Source organism: Thamnophis sirtalis, unplaced genomic scaffold (genome assembly GCF_051295495.1).
Source record: "Thamnophis sirtalis isolate CommonGarterSnake01/CBP01778 unplaced genomic scaffold, rThaSir2_p1.2 scaffold_6, whole genome shotgun sequence".
In the NCBI taxonomy this organism is placed as follows: domain Eukaryota; kingdom Metazoa; phylum Chordata; class Lepidosauria; order Squamata; family Natricidae; genus Thamnophis; species Thamnophis sirtalis.
Window position 1 is genome coordinate 63,815,547 of NW_028261386.1, and position 22,638 is coordinate 63,838,184.

Sequence of the window (22,638 nt, forward strand, 5' to 3'; positions counted from 1 at the left end):
GCATTTTTGCAAATATCTAGCTGAATGGAAATATTAATTCCCTTTATGATGTGATTATCCACCCTTCTCCTGTCCCTTCTCCCATGTATTGTGGCAAAAAAGGTTTTTAGGTATTAGCATCAAAATGATTAAGGGAGTAGACAAAGCAGTGAAAAGAAAGAACAGGTGGAAAAACAGGTATTTTTTGTTGTTGTTTAAACAGAGATGTAAAAAAGGGAAATGTTCAATTACCTGGGAAATAATTAACTTATTTATCTAATAGTATTTGTATTACACTGCAACCTGTTGCACATGTACCTTATAATTACATATTTCTATATGCATGTAGAATTAAACATTTATCTTTCCAAGTCTATGTTACTTTATAAAATCTTTAACAATTACACTAATAGAAAAAGGAAATTTATTTTTCAATAAATAAATGTCAAGCATTATTTTTTCTAAATTTCCTTTTAGAAAATCAATCAAAATTTAAAGGCACATTCCTGGAACAATTGCTTATTTTCCCACTGTTTTGACTTCTATTGGATTGAATTTGAAAAGCTGCAATGTACAGTTTTGGTCAACAAATCATTTTCTGCTACAGCAAATGAAATTTCTTCTAAAAAATGGTAATCCTTGTTTATCATCCACAAATAGGAAAATCAACTTGATTTTAACAAAAATCACTACATGTAACTGTGACTATGCTTATAATCTTATTTCAATTATCTTTTGCTTTATAAATCTGATAGGGTCATAAATGCAAGGATTCTTTGCAAAGTTATTTCTTCATTACTGTCATAACTGTAAATCATTGCTACACAAGGCAGTCACTAAAAGAGGACCATCTGTATTTGACTTTTTTATTTCAGTTAATCTGTTTCTTTCAATCAATACACAAATTCTAATTCATTTTAACAGAGAAATCGTTCAAAAGACAAGAGTGGAAATTATACACTGATATCATCTCTACAACTTTTTGTTCCTTATAAATTATTTAATAATACTGTCATTTGTTCTTTAAATTTCTTACCTCCTTTTTGAGAATCTCATTGACTCAGTCTAATCATAACTTTTTCTGTCATCCATTTCCTTTCAATTAATTTACTCTTCCTTCATATATATAAGGGCGTAAGCTGGAAAAGGGGCAATCAGGGCTGATCAAGCCAATCTAAAACTGGCTATGTAACAATTGAACAGGTGCCTACCAATCTCAAGGCTGGGAAAATAATGACCAGAAGTCTATTAACATGAAAGAATGAGAAGAAAAGGCTTAGGCCTTAAATCCTGCCAGTGAGTGATCAGGAGGACAAGTTTTGCAATTCATTCTCTCTCTATAATTAAAGTGCCTCAATATATTTCTAGCATTCTGGTCACTCACTCTGACAGTAATTTTCATTCAGCACCCTTTTATTCTTGACTTTGTTTCCTTCTTGTTTTACCCTAGCTAACCCATTCCTACTAATTTTTCTTTCTTCGGACATATTCAACTCAAATACGCTATAACAAATAAGGCAGAAACATGCTTTTGTTTGTTGCATGATCACTGAACCCAAATGTAGATTGTTTCTTGTTTTAAACAGCATGTATTTAGGTATTTGTTGCCCATCTCACTATCCAAATGACCCTGAACCCTAGCATTAGTTTATTTTGATTAATCTACATTAAAAACTCCTTTAATTACTTCATTAGAAATGTTGGTTTGTAAGTGAAACTACCTACAGTAATTAACCATGTTTTATTGGCTATATCCCACCCTTCCTTTTCCTGTTTGTGCACCTGATAGCCTGGTCCTAATACTCATGCCAAAGGGACCACTCCTGATAGCGTCTTTAAAGGGCCTGCCTCACAGGGTAGTTGTGGTGGGGAAAAATTGGAAAAGGATGCCTTATGTATACTACTTTGAACTCCTGTATGAAAGGTGAGGAGAAAGGGAGATATGGTAGTACTCTATTTGAAAAAAAAGTAGCAAAGTGGAAGGTTAAAATCTAAATGATGGACATGCAGTAGCAAGTTTTAATTACAAGATGACTCCAAATGAATATTAAAAAAACATTCTTGAGAGAGTTGGAAAAAGGCATTTTACGGGTAGTATATCAGGGGAACCAATGATCTAGCAAGGATGTCAATCACTTTTGTTGAATGTGATCAAGCAGGGGATGGAAAATAGGTTCCTGAGATTGGTTTAATTTGGATTCCCTATTGAGTTTGAAATTGAATTTGACAGCTTAAATCCCTCCTTCCTAACTCTAATTCTATATACCGTGTTTCCCCAAAGTAAGACAGGGTCTTATTTTCTTTTGACCTCCCCCCCCAAATAAGCACTTGGCCTTATTTTCGGGGAGGCCATGTTATTTTTGAGATGCAGGAGGCGGCAAGCATGGTCACCTCATGGGTGCTGCTGTGTTGCAATATTTTTGGGGCAGGCTTATTTTAGGGGGAGGGCTTCATGCACTTAAAAGCCCGATTGAGCTTATTATCCGGGGAGGTCTTATTTTCAGGGAAATAGGGTATATGGCTTTACAGTTCTGATTTCCAACATGTGGACAGGAGCTTGATGTAAGATATATAATCTTTTATAACATTACTATAGATATGTAGTCAACTGTGAATCCTAATAAGTACATTCATAATTGGTAGAAGCCGGGCAAATAACCTTCTAATTTAGTTCCTGGCAGGGTATGGCTTCAGGGACTTCTCAATTTTCACAGTTACCACATTTTATATCAATTAATATTCTGTATTTTGCAAACAGAACTCTACATAGGCTAGTAATAACTTAAGGAAGTTAACATTTTGTTTTAAAATGAAACATTATTCTGATTTATCCTCCAATTTCATCTGCTGCCAAAAGGATTTATAAATCACTACCCATTTATCAGTAGTTTTAATTATTTTTATGATTATTTTTATGATTATTTTTATGATTATTTTTATGATTATTTTTATTATTTTAGAATCATAGAATAGAATCATAGAATATTTTTATGATTATTAAAAACCCCAATTTCCATCTGTAAAAATAAGGTGTTCATGTTTTATGTAACAAACAATCTGAATTTTCTCAATTGTTTTAAGTTCTATTTATTTCCATTTTAAACAGCAACACTTACCATAGCTGTAAAAGTAAAATGCTTCTTAAACATACTGCAGGGTAAAGGATATCATCATTTTAGGCACAGAGCTATCTAGCTTCAATTCTATCTGCCAAAAAAGTAAGAAATATAAATGTTAATACATTAATAAATGCCTTAGTTAGAAATCTTCTACAAGAAGATCAGAATTAGTGGAACATAGTGCCAATTCTTTTTGATTTATTAAAATGATATAAATTTTAGTCTTCATAAATTACTGTAACTTTATTGACTTTCTTCAGAAAGCAAAAACCTTTGTAAATAAATAACCTATCTAAAAAGAAAGAAAGAAAGAATGCAATGGATTAAGGATCACTCATCTCCCCACCAACTGAAAACACGTAATTTGATCATAATCATAATGTGAGAAGGGCTGGTCTTTGTAAAAGTGCCAAGGTATGAAATTCTTTCCTTTAAGGAGGCTAACTTGTTACATAACAGATTTCTGTTTTGATGATAGAGCAGAGTTAACTTAAATTTATTTGTTTTCAGAATATAAAATTTAAAATTGTTCATCAATGCAGTTAGATAAGTACAGATAGCCATTGACTTACAACAGTTCATTTAGTGACCATTCAAAGTTACAACAGCACTACTGTGTTTTCCCAAAAATGAGAGAGGGTCTTATTTTCTTTTGACCCCCAAAATAAGTGCTTGGCTTTATTTTCAGGGAAGTCTTATTATTTTTGAGGTGCGGAAGGCAGCAAGCGTGGTCACCTCATGGCTGCTGCTGTGTTGCAATATTTTCAAGGAGGAATTATTTTCGGGGGAGGCTTATTTTAGCGCATGTGCTCAAAAGCCTGATTGGGCTTATTATCCAGGGAGGTCTTATTTTCAGGGAAACAGAGTACAAAAAAGTGACCTTTTTACTGTTTTTTACACTTATGACCGTTGCAGCATTCCCATGGTGAAGTGATCAAAATTCAGACTCTTGGAAACTGACTCAGATTTATGATGGTTGCAATATCCTGGAGTTATGGGATCACCTTTTGTGACCTTCTGACAAGCAAAGTCAATGGAGAAGCCAGATTCAATGTCCTACTAACTTAACAACTGCAGCGATTTACTTAACAATTGTAGAAAGAAAGATCTTAAAACGGGGCAAAACTCACTTAACAAATTTCACTTAACAACAGAAGTTTGGGGCTTAATTGTCGTAAGTTGAAGGCTACTTATAATATATATAGTTATTAATGTGGCTGATTGTGAAAGTTGAGCTTTCCAGGGTTTTTTAACTTGAAACTTAAAATTACTATGCCGTATCACACATTGCTTTGGAAAGGTTTGTCTGTTTCAACAATAGTTTGCCATGTGACTCTAGGCTGGAGTATGCTGTTCAAGAAGCAGAAAGGAACTTGGAAAAATAAGTGCTGGTATTCTCTGGGTCCCAACCTGTATTCATTCTGCATTGAATAAGATCATTCCAATCAATATATAGGTATGTTGCTGTGGTGGGGTGGGTGGGGATTTAAGTAGATACAAGAATATAATCAAATTATTGAGCTGAGCTGGTGGGGAAAGAACCACCATTTACTAGATTTCTAGTATAAATGATACATCAGATATTTAATATCTATTTTTTCTTAAAGTTCTTGCTGAACTTCCCACCTTAATGCTAATATGGCTGTTATATTTATAAAGTCTATCAATTATTTTGTCTCTTGGAGTGCAAGATGATCAAACCGATCAGTCCTGACTGCTCTTTAGAAGGCCAGATCCTGAAGATGAAACTTAAATACTTTGGCCACCTAATGAGAAGGAAGGACTCACTGCAGAAGAGCCTAATCCTGGGAAAGATTAAGGGCAAAAGAAGAAGGGGTCGAGAGAGAATGAGGTGGCTGGATGGAGTCACTGAAGCAGTAGGCATGAGCTTAAATGGACTCCAGATTGTAGAGGACAGGAAGACCTGGAGGAACCTTGTCCATGGGGTTGTGATGGGTCGGAAACGACTTTGCAACTAACAACAACAATTATTTACCCCCGTTTTAATGATTGTTACAGGATACTTGTAATGAGATATCCCGTAAAATACTGCAACATGCAATAATATATCCTATGCAATTGAATGAAGACAAAATTTGCTTCACTGTAAAGATAGAATAAATAAAAAATGAACATGAGGTCAACTACTGTAAATCCTAGTATTCACAAGTAATAATCCATTTCTGGATTCCCCTTTAACAAATATCTTAACTATAACTTAAAATGAATCTGTTAACTCCAGCCATCAGATATACCTTAAATACATATACACCATACAAGATCAAGACACATATATTCTATCTCAAGATTATTGCCAACTCTGAAACTGAACTTATTTCTTAATCAAATGTGAAAGCTTCAAATTAAAAAAAAAACAAGATCTATGTCAAATATTTGGCACATTTATATAAGTGATATGGTACAACAATCTCCACACTTTTACAACAAACCATGAAGACAAATACACTATTCACAAATGATTTATCCATTTAGCAATGCCACCCTACAAACATTTCTGGTTTTAATTAATCTTAAAATTGACCTAGCAAAGAAGAAAATGCCAACAAAAGAAAACCTCAATGTAAGTAATGCAGGATTCTGAATAATTTTCAAGGTAATTGAAACAGCCTTTTAATAAGGTACAATGGAGTGAAGGTTAGTAGAAAAAAATTATAACCTCCACCTGCTTTCCAATAAACCACAGCATTTGTACAACTTGATATAAGGGGAAGGGATTTCCTTTTCTCTTAATGTTTTTTTGTTTTTTTGCTAGGCCCAAAGGTAGGATAAGTCAGAAGGAAGCAGAAGGCCATCTGTGGTTCCATAAGTCTGAATGATTTTGTATCTATTTTTTTTATTTCAAAAATATTCAAATTATCTTTCTTGATGCCTGAGCTTCTCTGAACCTTTGAGAAAGCCTGCACAAAGGAAGGTCTACATGTATGAACCTTTTTTGCAATATACACTAAACTACGATTAAGTGCAGCATGGTGTACTAAATTAATCAACTGGCTGGATCAACACATCATAATGCATAATGCATCATAAACCAAAAACACTGCCTGGGTTCCCATGACAGTCTGAATTACAAAGTAGCAAATTGCCTTTTAGCTAAACATTTTTGTGAACTCTATTAATATGTCATTTGCCAAAAGCTAGGAAATGAATATACAATTCAGGATTGAATTATAGCCTCTGTTGCTCTCCCCTATGTTGTTCATGTTTTCAAATAATGATTCATGCAGAGGTACCCCAGTACAATAGTGTGTGTGCACACTGTATTTGAACAATGTCAAGTGTAAATGTTTGTTATGTGTGTGTGTGGGTGTATCTCCTTCAAGCCTCAAGCTATTATCTTCTTCATATATCTTACTTTCATTAAAATAGGCATCTGTATTTGCTATGTACCTTTTGAAAAAATTGGTTAGATCTATAATCAGTATAAACAACTATTAATATGTAATCCAAAAGGGACATGGTGGCTCAGTGGCTAAAATGCTGAGCTTGTCGATCAGAAAAGTTGGCAGTTTGGTGGTTCAAATCCCTAGCACTGCATAATGGAGTGAGCTCCTGTTACTTGTCCCAGCTTCTGCCAACCTAGCAGCTCGAAAGCATGTAAAAAATGCAAGTAGAAAAATAGGAACCACATTTGGTGAGAAAGTAACAGCGTTCTGTGTGCCTTTGGTATTTAGTCATGCAGGCAACATGACCACGGAGTCATCTTCGTACAGCGCTGGCTCTTTGTCTTTGAAATGGAGATGAGCACCGCCCCCTAGAGTAGGAAACGACTAGCACATGTGCAAGGGGAACCTTTACCTTTTTAATATGTAATCCAGTTTTGTACACTAACAGGTTACCATAGACTCATAAAACTGCAGGATTGGAAAAGACCACTAAAATGATCTAATCCAGCCCTCCCCCACAGGAGACATACTGTACTGATCTGGGGATAACAACCCCCACAACCAGCTGTCCTTATGACCTCTGAAGAAAGAATGAGTCACAAGTATAATAAAGAAGACAGCCACTTTATCCCGGCATCACAGTGGATTGTCCCTTATTCTGATTACTTGAAGAGAGAAAAACACACACACTCTCTCTCTCTCTCTCCTGCCAACGCAAACAGAAAATCTATGTTGATATGCGAGGAGGTCGCAAATGCCAGTCCCAGGTATACCGATTACCTTGATCCACAATGAATACCAGATCGGCAAGGCAGGAGCGAAGCAGCAGAAGGTTAAGAAGACAGGAATCCGATATGTTCAACCTTAATGTTTTCTTCTTATGAAAACATCCGGCGGCTCTTCCTAGTCCTACCGGGACCTACGCTCAAGCGGCGAAGGAGATTCCCGTGCCATCCCCGACCATGCTTAATGATCCGATCCGGTTTCTCGGTTCCCCTTTACGCCCGGGACCAGCACTACTTCACCAAGACTTCAGGTGCAACACGCAGCTTACACGACCTCACTCTTGCCCACCCAAACAACCAGCTCGCCCGCCCGCCCGGGGCTGCGGTAAACTCGGCAGAGTAGCCTCGTCGCTTTCCTTCTCTCACCTCAGCCTGCGGCCACCTCGCCAGAGTCCCGGGCAGCCCCTCGCTCCGGCACAGTCAAATCAGGAACCGGGAAGCCGGAAAGAAGGAACGGGACGCAAAGAATCCAGAGACACCCGCCGGGGTACTCCCGAGCGCAGCGGTAGAAGCCAAAGGTGCGCGCCACCGAGTACTAAATGCCTAGAGAGGACCGTACCAAGAAAACAACAGGCTAGAATGTCAACACCGGCGACAGCTTGCTTAAACGCTCGGAGGAAACGGAAACGCCAGTGGCGCTCCGACGCTAAAATTGTCCGGGTGCAAACTGCGCTCGCTGTCGAGTTCTGCAAGGTCGCCACGTGACGATTGGCGCTCGCCTTGTAAAAAAATGAAATAAAATAAAATCGGAAATATGACTTTCGTTGCCTTGGTTTCTCTTCTCTTCGGGGGACGGCAGTTGACCCTGTCCGTCTCGACTTTACGCTCTGGGCTGCGGTTCTCGGTGCGGGGCCTGAAGGGTCAGAGTGTAAAACCAGGACTCCGCAACCTGAAAAAAGCCTCTTCTCCGAGAGATGAAATCGCCCAAATGGTCGCAAATGCAGAGCAGCATTCGTTCTCAGATCGAAGGTTTCTCGTCTGCCCCCTTGCAACGCAAAAAGTGGCCTCCCAGCTGACGAGGGGACGAAATTTTGAGAATCCCAAAACTTTTCTTCTGGAATTCGAGGCAGGTGAGAGTTACTTAAGGGGGCCTTATTTTAGGGTAAAAGTTAAGCATGTAACCTCGAAGGTGATGATGTGATAATAAGGTGCGAGGATGAATTCACCAGATTTGTTGCAATATCTGCAACAAAGGGTGTCTTCTAGGTGTTTACTGCTTTGTAGCTTTGGCATCCGTGCCATTACGCTGCAATGTGCCACCAGTGTGCAGCAGATTATGTTTTTCAATAGAAGAAAATATATGTACCGTAGCTCGGAATAGGACTGTGGAGTCGTTGGTCCTCTCTGAACTTGTTGGCTTGCAGACATTTCATTAGCCAAATAGAAAACATTATCACTGAAGCACTGATGTTACCTAGTCGGGTAATGAACACAAACAACCAAGCTGAGAAGATCAAGAACTTCACAGATTATAATTTTTAAAATGCTAATAATGTTTTATTACTAAAAATTCATATTGTACACTTCTTAAAGAATCATATCTTCTGTGTAACTTTACAATCTTATAACAGCTTCACTTGAACATCTGTCATTGAGTTGAAGGGATCTCCGTCCAGAAATACATAGCTAGTTTAACTAATACATGTTTATCTTAACCTTATTGTGTTTTAAGTGGCTTGCAATTATTGAAAAGGCAAAGTTATTTTTTATAAGTCACTTGAAACCTGTCCTGACAGGTCTCATGAACTGACTTGCATAAAAATATTTAGTAAAAAATTGTAAAATAAAGGAAGAAAATTATCTATGTTGGAAAAGCTGTTTCTATTGCTCCTTTAGTTACATAAAAAACAACAGCAACCTTTTCAGATATTGTTGCATGCAATAAAAATTTAAATGAAAAAGTAGTTGAAATGTCATGAAACTGCTATATCTTGCTAGCTTTCATGCAAAAGAATTGAGAGCTAGCATGATTTGGCTATTTCATAAAATTTTAGTCATTGTCAGACTGTATTTTTGAAAAGAAGATAATTTTGCGGTTTCATGAACACATACCGGTATCTGGGATAACCCAGACACAAAAGCTATTTCTCTGATAGATTGAATTGGTAGTTACCACTTGGAGGAATAGAATGGCAAATGGCACTTTAAATAGTGTTACCTCTTTCTTGATCATGGTTGATTTTTTCAAGCTAGGTAGATACCGTCTTTGGCAGCTGAACAATATTTGTTTCTTCTCTTCTTTTAGGGTTATGCAATGCCTAATAAATGCCCATATTTTCAACTTTCAGTTAGAATATTTTGATTGATATTTCTCTTCTAAACAAAAATAGAGCTTTTAAAATAAATTCTAAAATAGAGTATTAAACAATGGCTATTTTTAGGTCCTGGAGTGTTGACTCGAAAGCTGCTTGATACTGGAGTTCATGTCATAGCTCTGGAGAGTAATAAATCCTTTCTTCCTAATTTAGAGGTAGGTATTATTTAATCACAATATAAATTCCTACAGTTTCATCTTAAAGCAAGGCTGGAAAACCCTTCTGATATTTCTGGATTGTTACATCCATTGGTCCTGAGTCAGCGTGAGTGATAGTTGAATAGACAACAACAGTTTAAGTGGAAAGTAATTGACATGAACAGAATAGTCCAGAGAAAGGTTATTTCAGATGTTTTGGTTAACCTCTAGTTGTATGCTTATATTTAGTCTCTAAAGAAAGAATTTGAAAGCCGATTGGAAGTGGTGCATTCCAACTTCGTAAAATTGGATAGTAATCCATATGCATTGTTGAAGGGTGAATTATGTTCTGAAACACTTTTTAACAACTTGAAAATCTTCGAAGTTCCTTGGACATCAGGTAAATTATCATACACGTATGTATATTGTAAATTTAAATTGTATTTTCACTTTTTCTTGGTCTTTTGAATTTGAGGTAGCTCCCATTCAGACAAAATTATTTCATTGGATCACTTCAATATAAAAATTATAATAGGCAGAGTAAAGTGGCATTTGTTTAATTACCTTCACATTAGTCTCAAATACATTAAAAAAATTCTGAAGCAGAAAGCTATTAAGACTTTACTTTAAAAAATTCATGCTAAGGAAAGATTATATAACTTCTTTTGAAGTTAACAAAATTTGAAGGCTGTCTATAAACATAAAATAAGCAGTGAAAGTGACACTATTTCTGCTTGCCAATTCAGTCTTTAATAGGGCTTTTGATTAAAAGGTGGGCTTTCATGAAAAAAACCATAACTTGCAAGATGAAAGTCCTGAAGCTAATAGTTATATTGCTGAAGCTATGCTTTTTTGCTTATAATAATTTTTAATTTAATACTAGATTACTGATTCTCAGCTATTTGCTTTAATTTTCAAACATGTTGGTTCACTTTAAAAACAGATGTTCCTCTAAAAGTGGTTGGAATTGTACCTTCCAAAGATGAACGGGCCTTTTTTTGGAAATTTATATATTTTTTATATGAATGCAGCTCTATATACAGTTATGGAAGAATAGAATTGAACTTGTTTGTCAGTGAAAGAATATACAAGGTTTGTATAAAAAAATTGCTAATACATCAATTTTCAAATTTTATTTATTTATATTCCACTTTTTAATTTTTATAAATAACTCAAGGCGGTGAAGGTATATAATACTCCTTCTTCCTCCTATTTTCCCCACAACAATCCTATGAGATGTTGGGCTGAAAGAGAGTGACTGGCTCAAAGTCATCCAGCCGGATTTCATTCCTAAAGCAGGATTAGAACTCACAGAACTACTGATTTCTAGTGGTGCCTTATCTACTGGACCAAATTTTAAAACAAAACGACATTTTAAAAACAATTACAAAATATATTGATGGATTTATAATCTTTGCTTTGAATTTGGAATTTAGGATTTGTTGCAATATGTTTCCTTTACTATATCATTAAAAACGTATTGCTATACAGGTAGTTTTTGCTTTAACTTGGACAACTCTGTTGCTAATGTCACAAAGTGTCAGCTTACAACAGGAGTTGCAACAATTCCAGTTGCTGTCATTAAAGCAAACTACATGTGATTTTCATGTGATCACCATTTGCACCCCCGTGCCATCTTTCCCATTGACTTTGCTTATTGGAAGCTGGCAGTGAAGGACATAAATGGTGATCATGTGCAGGATTCTGTGATGTCATAATTGCAAGACAGTTGCCAAACGCCCAAATCTCAATAACGTGACCATGGAGACACTGCAACTGTGAGGACTAATCAACGGTACACATTATTCACTATTGTCATAGCCTCAAATGATAATGGAGCAGGTGGTTAAACAAGGAATATGTAACTTTTTATGAGTTATAGATATTCTGAGATGAGAAATGATATAGAAATAAGGTACAACTATACCTAATCTAATTTACATTGGGAATGGAAACTGTGGTTTATAGTCAACTGGTATAAATCAAATGTTGAATTTTCATATTTAAGAAATATTTAGGAGGATCTAGCAATGTTCACTGGCCAGTGTACCCATTGAATTGCAAAATCCATATATTCACTGCAGTTTCTGCCATGTGGAATGAGAAACAGGAAAATGTCTTTGTGAGATACTGAATGAAAACCATTGTATTTTCAGTGTTATTCAAATAAAAAATAGGCAATATTTTTCATAATCAACTTATTTTACTTATTTCTGCGCTGAAATAGGCAAATTCAGGAAAATGTATTCTGTAAATAACTGGAGGTATTTTAGAGCCAAGCTCTGATACTGAATCCAGACTATAAGAAATTAAATGACACTGTTAAGCTATGGCAGATTTCTGAAAGATAATTAATCAGTTCAAACTCCTATCAATTCAAGGATAGTCTATGCAAGTTAATGTTAAAATAATGAAGTGGAAAATAAGCTATCATTTCTAGTCCTATTCCAAATAATTCTCATTTTCTCATTATTCTAGACCTGTAACTCTTATTTCTAAGAGTTTGATTTGCAGAATACTGCCTTTAGTATCTGTAGTCACTTATTGTGCAATTACAGCTATGATATTTTGTTTTTGCCACTAATCATGCAACAAACTGGACACTCAATATTATTTGTGATTTATGACTATATTGATTATTATAATGAAATACTGTCATCCCTTATTGAAACTTTTGTAGCAAAATTATATATGCATATACACAGCTTTTATTTATTTTATTTGTTTTGTTTAATGTAATAAAAAGCAAAATATGATAAGACAAGAAAACACTGAAATAAACTTCCTGTATTTCACCTGAAAGTAGGTAATTCAATTGATTGGTAGATTGATTATGTGCCATCAAACCAATGTTGATTCTTACCAACCACCTTGCTAGATTTTATCTTTCTTGGAACATCTTTTTCAGAGTGTTTACTGCTAATCTAATAGTTGCTAGAGTAGCAGTGTAGTTCTTGACTGCTGAATTGGTAATAAATTCTAAAAGGCAGAAAGTATTCATGAGTTCAATAATGAAGATATTGAATGGTCATCTCAGGTGCTTTTTCAAAAGGCAACTAGACTTTGTTTTTTCCTTGAGGAAGGAAGTGAAACTTTTTTTCTCAAGGAAAAAGAGAAGTCCAGCTGCCTTTTGAAAAAACACCTTTGAGACAATCATGACCTGCATGACTGAGAATCTCCATAGATACAGTATATTGAATGGTTAGTTCCAAGACTGGTTGCTGTACCTATTGTTGTTAATTCTTCTTTAAATGTAATCTTAGTCCCATTTTTTTCACTGTGTCCTTGATTTTTACTGCTAGAGCTTGCAGATAATTTGAATTTTCAACTAATTCAGTTACATAATCAATACAGAAATAATTAGACTATTATACTCTACACAAGTTTTTGTATCTTTAGAACTGTAATTGATTTCTATAAGAAAGATGCTAAGAAAATATTACCAAAAATAAAGTTCATTTATCACCAATTGCCAATAATACTTCAGGACTTGTATGGGCAATTGCCAAGTGTCAGTAATGACTTTATGGCACACCCATCCACACAGAAGCAACATATGGTACATCCGATAGCAGCTCTAACAAGCTGTCTTGCATACCTTGATTAACTTTTTAACATTTCTTGCCTCACTGAGGCTTTCAAGTGTTCATTCAGGATTTTCATAATAAAATCAGAAATATAATGTAATGTAATATAATGTAAAATTACTGCTTCTGCCTTTACCAGATTTTTGTTGCAAAACCTCCAGATAAAAAAACTTACCAGGCACTAGGTGTACTTTGGCAAGCAGCTTGTGATATTCATCTTCTACACAAGGTGAGCATTTTGTATATGTAGTGATTAATAATAGAAACCTGCTTGTCTTACACATTCATTACTAACGATAGTCAAAATTTGGGACAGGTTATTGAAATGAGTAAGATGTGTGAAGATAGTATTTTTATTAGCTCAAGTGTTATATAGCAATGTGGAACTTGACAGATTAGAATATCCACCTTACTCTATGTCCTTTTTGTGTGCTCATGTGTGGAGATGCTACAGTCAGGAAAGCCTCTCAACCTAGTTAGTGTTTTCAAATGCAGTGAACTATGCAGTGAGAACTTCTCATATAAGAGAAACTCACTTGTAGTACTTTAGTTATCACACCCTGCATTTGCAATACATTCTGAAACTGTTTTTGTTAATAACAAAATGTTTAACTTCTTAGTCTTACACAAAGAAATGTAAGTGGGTTCTTGGGTATTCCAATCACACTATGTTTATTTATAATGGGGGATTTCTGTACCCTGAAAATTTACTGTTGAAATCTCTAGGAAGCAAGTCAATAAAAATGGACTTTAATTCCTTGTATAAATCTATTGTCAAAATCTCTTTTTAGGATGCCAGCATTCAGAATGCTGAATATATAATTGATTTTAGTGCTTCTTCATTTTTTCTTTTTCATATCCTGGCCCTAGTATTTTAAAACTATACTAACTTTCATTGTTTCCTCTCTTCTAGGTGCCTTGCTCTTCATTTTTAACTACTTCAAGAAAAAAGTCATCGGGATCAAAAAGTGTGGTGAGCTTTTCATATCAGTCCTAAAATAAATGCAGTGTGAATGTCTGGGTGATTATTTTTGTGTATCAGAGCTAGCACTGATGATGTCATCTAGTTTGGATAATGACATCTCTGCAAAAAAACAATGAAGCTCAGAAAGCAGCAGGGACTCCACAGGTTAATTTGATTGGGGATGTTCAAGGTGCAGTTAATTCTGCTTCTGCAGACTTATATAATTGAGAAGTTCAAAAGTAACTGTCCAATTTGATTTAAGGAGTTGTATGTTAAAAGCCAAATAATGGATTTGAATGTCTTATTTCTGTGATGGTGAACCTATGGCATGCATGCCACCGGAGGCACACGGAGCCCTTTTTGCGGGCATGTGATCCAGCACCGAGCTCAGATCCACTGCGTATACCTGCTCGCCTCCCGCCAGCCAGCTGATTTTTGGTTCACTAGTGCTGGCGGGAGATGCGTGTGAATGCATGGAGAGTAGGGGGAGGTTGCATGTGCAGTGGGAGGGGATCAGAGCACACAAGCAGGGTGTGTGTGGCACGGCTCCCCCGTGCCCCATTTTTGGTGCTCACCTCTCACTAGGGTTGGTTTCCAGATGTCGGGTACATATATTGGACAAACTAATAGGAGAATAAATATACGCATCGCAGAACACAAGAAAGCAGGCAGAAAAAAAGAAAAAACGTCCTCCCTTTTCCAGCACCTTAAAGCAACAGGACATAAAATTGATTTTGAAGGAACCAAATTAATCTCCAAAACTCAACACTTCAACAAGAGAATAATTATGGAAGTCATTGAAATAGAAAACCACCCCCACAACATAAATAAACATGACGATACCTCCCGCCTACCAGACATCTGGAAACCAGCCCTAGTCAACAAACAAGCCCCACCCACCACCCAGGTTGTTACAACACAAAAGAACAACGGACACACAGCCAGCATCTCAGCCACACAGGATGATACGAAACAGCCGACCAATCTACAAACATCAACTCCATCTACCAGTCAGGATGCAACTACACAGCCAATCAACCCACTTACAACAACAATGCCAGCACTCCACACATACACACCAAGATTTATAGAGACAGCAACTCCAACCACTCTTTACTCCCACAAACACGAAGCCGAAAATGCCAGCCTGAAGATGGCGAGTGGGACCTTGCTGAAACTTTGCCAAGACAATCTCAATCTTACATGGGAAAGACCCAAATACAACAAGACCAGCATATCTACACCCGTGAAAATCTACGAAAACATATTTTTTGACGATACCTCTCGCCTACCAGACATCTGGAAACCAGCGCTAGTCAACAAACGAGCCCCACCCACCACCCAGGCCGTTACAACACAAAACAATGGACACACAGCCTGCACCAATCAACACCAATCTACCGATCATAATTTCAACCACACAACCAATCACTTACAGAAACAAAGCCAGCACTCCCCACACCCCCACCATGATTTATAGAAAGACGGCAGTTCTACCACGCTTTAAGCCGAAAACACCAGCCTGAAGATGGCGAGTGAGACCTCACCGAAACGTTGCCAAGAGAATCTCAATCTTACACGGGAAAAGACCCAAATACAACAAGACCAGCATGTGTGTGTGTGCATGCGTGTGTGTGTGTGTGTGTGTGTGTGTGTGTGTGTGTGGTTCCAGCATAACTCTGGAATGCCTCGAGCAATTTCAACCATACTTGGTGCACAGATGACTTCCTCTCTGGAAACAAATACTGTGGGAGTAAGATACCCTAAAACTCCTTGGGGGGGGTGTTCTGTTAAGATACAGCCTGTTGAACCTTAAAATGGATTCTACTGTACTGCTGTAAAATGGCTTCTATTATACAGCGCAGTGGAGTTGCCGTGGTAAGGGTTTCACAGTACTCCACAAGGGGGCTTCCTCTGGTAAGGGGGAAAATCCAACATTAGAAATTAGGTTAGGCCAGGACATTTTCTCCCTATATAAATACCCAGACAATGCTGGGCTATCAGCTAGTAGGTGGATAAAAAATATCAAATCCAATCAAAACATCTGCCTGATTTTATGATGAAGCACAATAAGTAGTTTTTGCATTTCTGAATGCAAACTCTTAGTTATAACCTGGGGGATGTGAGGGTCTGGATGGGGGTTAACAAGCTGGCTTTCAATCCTGACAAGACCGAGTGGCTTATGTTTTTTCCTCCCACAAATTGGCAAGGTATTCCATCGCTCAGGCTGGGGGGTGAAATTATACGCCCCTCAGACAGGGTTTGCAATTTGGGAGTCCTCCTGGACCCACAGCTGACCTTAGATCACCATTTGTCGGCTGTGACCAGGGGGGCATTTGCCCAGGTTCGCCTGGTGCACCAATTGCAGCCCTACCTGAACCGGGAGGATCTTACAACAGTCACTCATGCCCTTGTGACCTCAAGACTGGACTACTGCAATGCGCTCTACATGGGGCAGCCCTTGAAGAGTGTTCGGAGACTTCAGCTGGTCCAGAATGCAGCCGCGCGAGCGAATGTGGGTGCTCCTCGGTACACCCACGTTACATCTATTCTCCGTGAGCTGCACTGGCTGCCTATTGGTCTCCGGATACGCTTCAAGGTGCTAGTCATCACTTATAAAGCCCTACATGGTATTGGACCTGGGTACTTGAGAGACCGCCTCCTGCCAATTGCCTCCCATAGACCCATTAGATCCCACAGATTAGGCCTCCTCCGAATTCCATCTGCCGGCCAATGCCGGCTGTCGACCACCCGGAGGAGGGCCTTCTCTGTGGCTGCTCCGGCCCTTTGGAACGAGCTCCCCGTGGAGATTCGGACCCTCGCCACCCTTAAGGCCTTCCGGACAGCCGTTAAGACCTGACTGTCCCAGCAAGCCTGGGGTTGAGTCCCCCCCCCTACTCGAACTTGTTGTGCTTGCTGTGTTTTTTAAATTGTTGTATCACTGTCCTGTTTGTCTTACTTTTCTGTATTTGTTCCCCTTCCCTTGGTTTTTGTTCAGCCGCCCTGAGTCCCTTCGGGGAATAGGGCGGCCTACAAATCGAATAAATGCCAAATACCAAATATAACACACCAGATTTAACTATGGTTGAAAGAAATTGGAGATAATTGATGTAGCAATAACAGTAGATAATATAGTAGAAGACAAAGAATTGGAAAAAAATCACAAAATATCAGGATTGAAAATTGAAATTGAAAATTTATGTCATAAATTGGCTGTGGTGGTCCCAGAGGTTATTGGCGCACTAGGTTATTGGCAAATCTTGGATGGCACTTAGAAAATCTATGCATTGTTAACATTTCCATCTGTCAGTTGCAAAAGGCCAAACTGCTTCAATTTGTACATACATTATGCTGATACGTTATGAAGTACTAGCTTCTTGGAAGAATTGAATGCATATAAAGGTGAACGAACATAGATTACACTAAATAACTGTTATTTCAGATTTTTCTGTATATAATAATAATTTAATAAAATATATGTGCATAGGCATTCTTTATAACTTTCATAATGAAATTTTCAGAAAAGTTTAATCTGATCTACAAGTTTATAAAAAATATTAACTTGACTAAAATGTATTTAATTGTTAAATTGAGATGTTGTTTATTCTTCTACCTTCTGCAGAATGAACTCTTATATTTAGTACAACTCACACCACGCAAAGATTTATTTACAGACTTCTTGACAACTGATAATTCAAAAACATTTATTATGATGGTAAAGCAGTGTTTTGGTAAAGCCTCAACTAAACTACATAACAAATTGAAGTAAGTAACATTAAATTTCTTCAATTGAAAAATAGCACAGACTAATTTTTAATACAATGTGTTCATGTATCAGAAATATGCACAATGTATGTAGTTACCATTTCATATGTGCATGTATATATTATTCCTCCAGGCCTTCGTGTCCTCTACCATCCCGCAGAGTTCATTTAAGCTCACGCCAACTGCTTCAGTGACTCCATCCAGCCACCTCATTCTCTGCTGTCCCCTTCTTTTCCCCTCAATCATTCCCAGCATTAGGCTCTTCTCCATTGAGTCCTTCCTTCTCATTAGGTGGCCAAAGTATTTGAGTATCATCTTCAGGATCTAGCTTTCTAAAGAGCAGTCAGGATTGATCTCCTCTAGACTGACCGGTTTGATTGCCTTGCAGTCCAAGGGACTCACATGAGTCTTCTCAATTCAAAGGCCTCAATTCTTTGGTGCTCAGACTTCCTTATGGTCCAACTTTCACAGCCATACATTTCAACTGGGAAAACAATAGCCTTCACTATACACACTGTTGTTGGCAGAATGATGTCAATGCTTTTTAGTATGCTGTTTAGATTAAGGAGGGTTTACCGACTGACAAACAGAAAACACACACACACACACACACACTCTTTCTCTGCTTCCCTCCCTCCCTCATAGAAATTTGAAAATTTTAAGAGTACAGGTAGTTCTCAACTGATGAGAGATCATTTAGTAATGATTCAAAGTTATGACACCCCCCCCCCCAAAAAAAAACCTTGTCTATTTCCTAAGTTATATCCGGGGTCATTCACCTTTATAACCAACCAAAGAGATGCTGAAACACCCTCCATATATTTCCCTCCCATCCTGTCTTGTTAGGTCCCCACGGGTACTAGGCTTGCTTTCCCAGGCCACTGGGTTCCACATGTTCCCACCCCCATCACTACCTTTCCTAGAATTCAAGAGGTTGGGTTATGGAAGGAGGACAGAATGCTTCATTGCTGGGCCCTGTGACAGAATTTCAGAAGCAGATGTCTTTTTTTGAAGTGCTGGTGAAGCTTTTGGCTTCCTTTCCTTGCCAAACCTAGTCTTTCCTTCCCAAGGGATTAGCATACACTGCTAAAGCTTGTGGGGGGGGGGGGAATGCAACGGGTTGCAAGGAGAAATCCTCTCAGTTTTCATTCCCTTCTAAGTTGCTAGAAAGATGGCCGCTTGTGGAACTCCAAATTCTATTATGATCATAATTTGGGATTACTGTCTGCCTAACAGTATGCTGATGATAAAGTATAATTTGTTTAATTTCCACCCCACCCCACCCCTAACCTTTGGAAATGTGCTCTGAAGGGGTGGGGCTGGGGGGAAGAAGCATTGGTTGAATTTTTTATTGTCAAAAATTGGATCTATGGTGGACTTAAAAAAAAAAAAACCTTGCCAGTAAGTAGGATACATGAAACTGGTGTTTTGTTTAACATCAAGTTGGCTCCCCATATATTTTTTTAAAAAAATTAAAATAAACTAAATAAAACCAGGTGAGCTAGTTAGGCAATTGCTAAGGCAGATGTTAGCAAGCATACTGATGCTCTCAGATATCATATTTGGAGGCAAGGTTTTAAGACCATAATGATCCCACTTGATCATTAACAATTAAAATATATTAAATTTTTCAATGATTTTTGTTTCAGTTTATGGACTTACGAGAATGCAAAGAACTTGCTGAGAGAATTGGAGATTCCAGAAGATGTTACAGCTGGTGGTTTATACCCAGAGGCATACAAATCTCTCTTTGAACTTATGGAACAGTCTAATCGAATTGATCGGAGTTTATTCTGTGACATTGATTTATTGGCAGATGACTGTACTTTTTAAAATGAAGACTATTTAATTTAGAATGCTTTTTTCTAAGCTGAAATAGGATACAGAAGACCACATATATTGGAATCTTACAAAGAAATGTCTGTATATGAGGATGACAGTTCTATAAAATTTAAGTTATGCAAAGAAAGAAAATATAATGGATCCAACTTTGAAGTTACTGTATCTTGGAAACTGCAAAGATTAGAAAACAATATGTACACCATCAGTTCTGTACAAACATATACCGTATTTTTTGAAGTATAAGATGCACCTCCCCCCCCCAAAAAGAGGGTGAAAATCTGGGTGCGTCTTATACTAAGGTGACCAGACGTCCCGCTTTTGGCGGGACACCCCCGCTTTTTGATACATTTTCCCGCGTCCCGCCCGCTTTTTTAAAAGGCACGCTTTTTTTGGCGCTCGCAGCTCCCGCCCATCAGCTGCTGGGCTGGCTCATCGTTCTGTTCTATGCTACCTACAAATTTAAGCCAGCCCAGCCTGCCGCTCACTGATTTAATTGGCCTGGACTCCAGCCAATCAGTGAGCTGGCCAACCAGCTCACTGATTGGCTGGACTCCTTAGCTGAGGACGCTTGCGCGAGTCTCCATTTTATTTCGTCTTTGTTTTGGGCAGCTGCGCTTACTCACTGGTGGTGAGTAAATCATGTTTTGTAATGTACTTATTGTCTAATTTGGTACCGTGGGAATCGGGAGGCGCTGGGGGGAGGAGACAGCCCCCTTCTCCCCCTTTGGCTTTGTAAAGTTCACAGCCAGCCCCTGTGGTTCCATCCAGAGCTTTGCCGCCCGTGCCAGCGTAGCACAGCCTGTGCTGCACTGGCACGGGCGGCAAAGCTCTGGATGGAACCACGTGGAAGTTCTCTGTGGGAGTAAAAAGCCGCTGCCGGTCGCGCAGAGAACTTCCACTCGGTCACGGACGGAGCTTTGTGGCGGCTCCTGTGCTGTGCGCTTGCCTTCCCAGCGACCACGCCGCAAGTCCGCGAGGCGTGGTCGCGTCCCGCCGCCCTCCCCTGCGGCTCTCCTGCCGCAGAGTCCGTTTTTCAGCCTTGCTGCCCTTGCAGACAACTTTCACTCGCTTCCGCGGCTCTCGCCGCCCGGCAGAAGCCACGTGGGAGTTCTCTGGGCGAGGTGAAAAACAGCCGCCGCCCCGTCCGCCCTCCCCAGCTGGGCTGGCTTAAATTTGTAGGTAGCATAACGAAACGATGAGACAGTCTGGGCGGGGGGGGAGCCTCCCCCGCCCATCAGCTGCTAGCTAGCTCGCTGGGCTGGCTCATCGTTTCGTTCTATGCTACCTACAAATTTAAGCCAGCCCAGCCTGCCGCTCACTGATTTAATTGGCCTGGACTCCAGCCAATCAGTGAGCTGGCTGGGATGGAAAATTTTCAGCACGCCACGTGCTGAAAATTTTCCATCCCAACCAGCTCACTGATTGGCTGGACTCCTTAGCTGAGGACGCCTGCGCGAGTCTCCATTTTATTTCGTCTTTGTTTTGGGCAGCTGCGCTTACTCACTGGTGGTGAGTAAATCATGTTTTGTAATGTACTTATTTGGTACCGTGGGAATCGGGAGGGGCTGGGCTGGGGGGAGGAGACAGCCCCCTTCTCCCCCTTTGCGGAGTTCGCAGCCAGCCCCTGTGCTGCGCTGGCACGGGCGGCAAAAGCTCTGGAACCACGTGGAAGTTCTCGGGCGGCTGCTCCCTCACTCTCCTGCCCCGGAGGGAGCAGCCGCCCGAGAACTTCCACATGGTTCAGGGGCTTCAGGGGACATCTCTGATATCTCTGACATCTCTAACCGTTAAGGGAGGAAGGCGACAATGAAAGGAGAAGGGAGGGGGAGGACAGCACCCGAACCGCGATAGCAGAGAACCGATACGCTTAGTCAAACTGAAAGTTGAGGAAAAGCACTTCGTCCCTTTCACCCGAACCAGAGCTAGGGCAAGCCCCGTGGCCGTTGCACATGTGCACGATCCTATTTTCTCCAGGGGGCGACGAGCCCGAGGAAGGGGGAGCTGCGCAAGGCTGGTGCATTGTTCCAACTTCAGGCACCTTGTCATTGCAGGCTCTGGGCTGACCCTGCCTGAGAGCAGCTGCAAGCCAAGAGAAATTGAGAGAGAGGGAATGTGCTTCCTTCCGACCTTCCCGCAAATGCGCCGCGCTCTCCAGAAGGGCTAGGACGGGTCCGGCGGCTAAGCAACGCGCGGCCTTCGCCGGGACTGACAGCCGCGGAAAGCAGCCCCCGCGGCCGGCCCTCGCTTTTGTCTGCTGGGTAGTGAAGGCGGCGGCGGTGGAGGAGGAGGAAGCAGCCCGGCGTCGCTGCTCGCCGCGCGCTCCCTCGCTCGCAGCCAGGCTTTGGTCCCGCCTTTCCCGCTCTGTGCGTGGGAGAATGTGTGTGTGTGTGTGTGTGTGTGTGAGAGAGAGAGAGAGAGAGAGAGAGAGAGAGAGGTAATTCATAAAATCACTTCCCCCTCCAGCCATTCTTCCCCGGCTTTCCTACAACTGACATTTCTGCCACTGCATGGTTTTTGTTTTTTTTAAATTGTGGCAGAGGCTGTTTGCTTCAATGTGGCTTGCCTCGTCTTTTGGGGCGGGAGGAGGGCTCTGCCTTAAGCAAGAATTGCATTAAAGACCAGAGCAACAGGTATTTCCTTATTTGCCTGGAGATAGATAATTCCTAGGGATACTTACCATGTTCTTTCATCACCATGACGATCTTATTTTTTTGAGCTAAATGTATTTTTCCAGTTTGAAT

At 39.5% G+C, this 22,638-nt stretch overlaps 2 protein-coding genes across 6 annotated transcripts in view; one reads left to right on the top strand and one right to left on the bottom strand.

The window, feature by feature from the left end:
- The window catches only part of CNST (consortin, connexin sorting protein), a 43,524-nt gene extending 35,691 nt beyond the window's left edge, over positions 1-7,833 (bottom strand). For 3 of the 5 annotated variants that reach the window (XM_087717998.1, XM_014052308.2, XM_014052307.2), the window contains exons 1-2: positions 7,654-7,833; positions 3,096-3,186 (exon numbers count right to left, since the gene is read on the bottom strand). The gene's annotated coding sequence lies outside the window, so the exon portion shown is untranslated. Of the gene's footprint in view, positions 1-3,095; positions 3,187-7,282; positions 7,461-7,653 lie in introns of those variants that run through there. The other 2 variants (XM_087717996.1, XM_087717997.1) reach the window with 2 other exon arrangements.
- A 111-nt stretch (positions 7,834-7,944) lies between these two features.
- TFB2M (transcription factor B2, mitochondrial) lies at positions 7,945-20,315 on the top strand. The gene is made up of 8 exons (XM_087717999.1): positions 7,945-8,357; positions 9,669-9,757; positions 9,989-10,139; positions 10,683-10,831; positions 13,466-13,555; positions 14,240-14,299; positions 17,913-18,055; positions 19,705-20,315. The coding sequence occupies exons 1-8, from the start codon at positions 8,042-8,044 to the stop codon at positions 19,886-19,888; spliced, it is 1,182 nt and encodes a 393-aa protein (XP_087574125.1). The 5' UTR covers positions 7,945-8,041; the 3' UTR covers positions 19,889-20,315.
- Positions 20,316-22,638: the final 2,323 nt, after the last annotated feature.

Bases quoted from the DNA above. Each gene is read 5' to 3' on its own strand.
- TFB2M (XM_087717999.1), top strand. From the start codon at position 8,042: ATGACTTTCGTTGCCTTGGTTTCTCTTCTCTTCGGGGGACGGCAGTTG. The intron at 8,358-9,668 runs GTGAGAGTTACT...GGCTATTTTTAG, and splicing joins TCTTCTGGAATTCGAGGCAG to GTCCTGGAGTGTTGACTCGA. The intron at 10,832-13,465 runs GTTTGTATAAAA...TGCCTTTACCAG, and splicing joins TCAGTGAAAGAATATACAAG to ATTTTTGTTGCAAAACCTCC.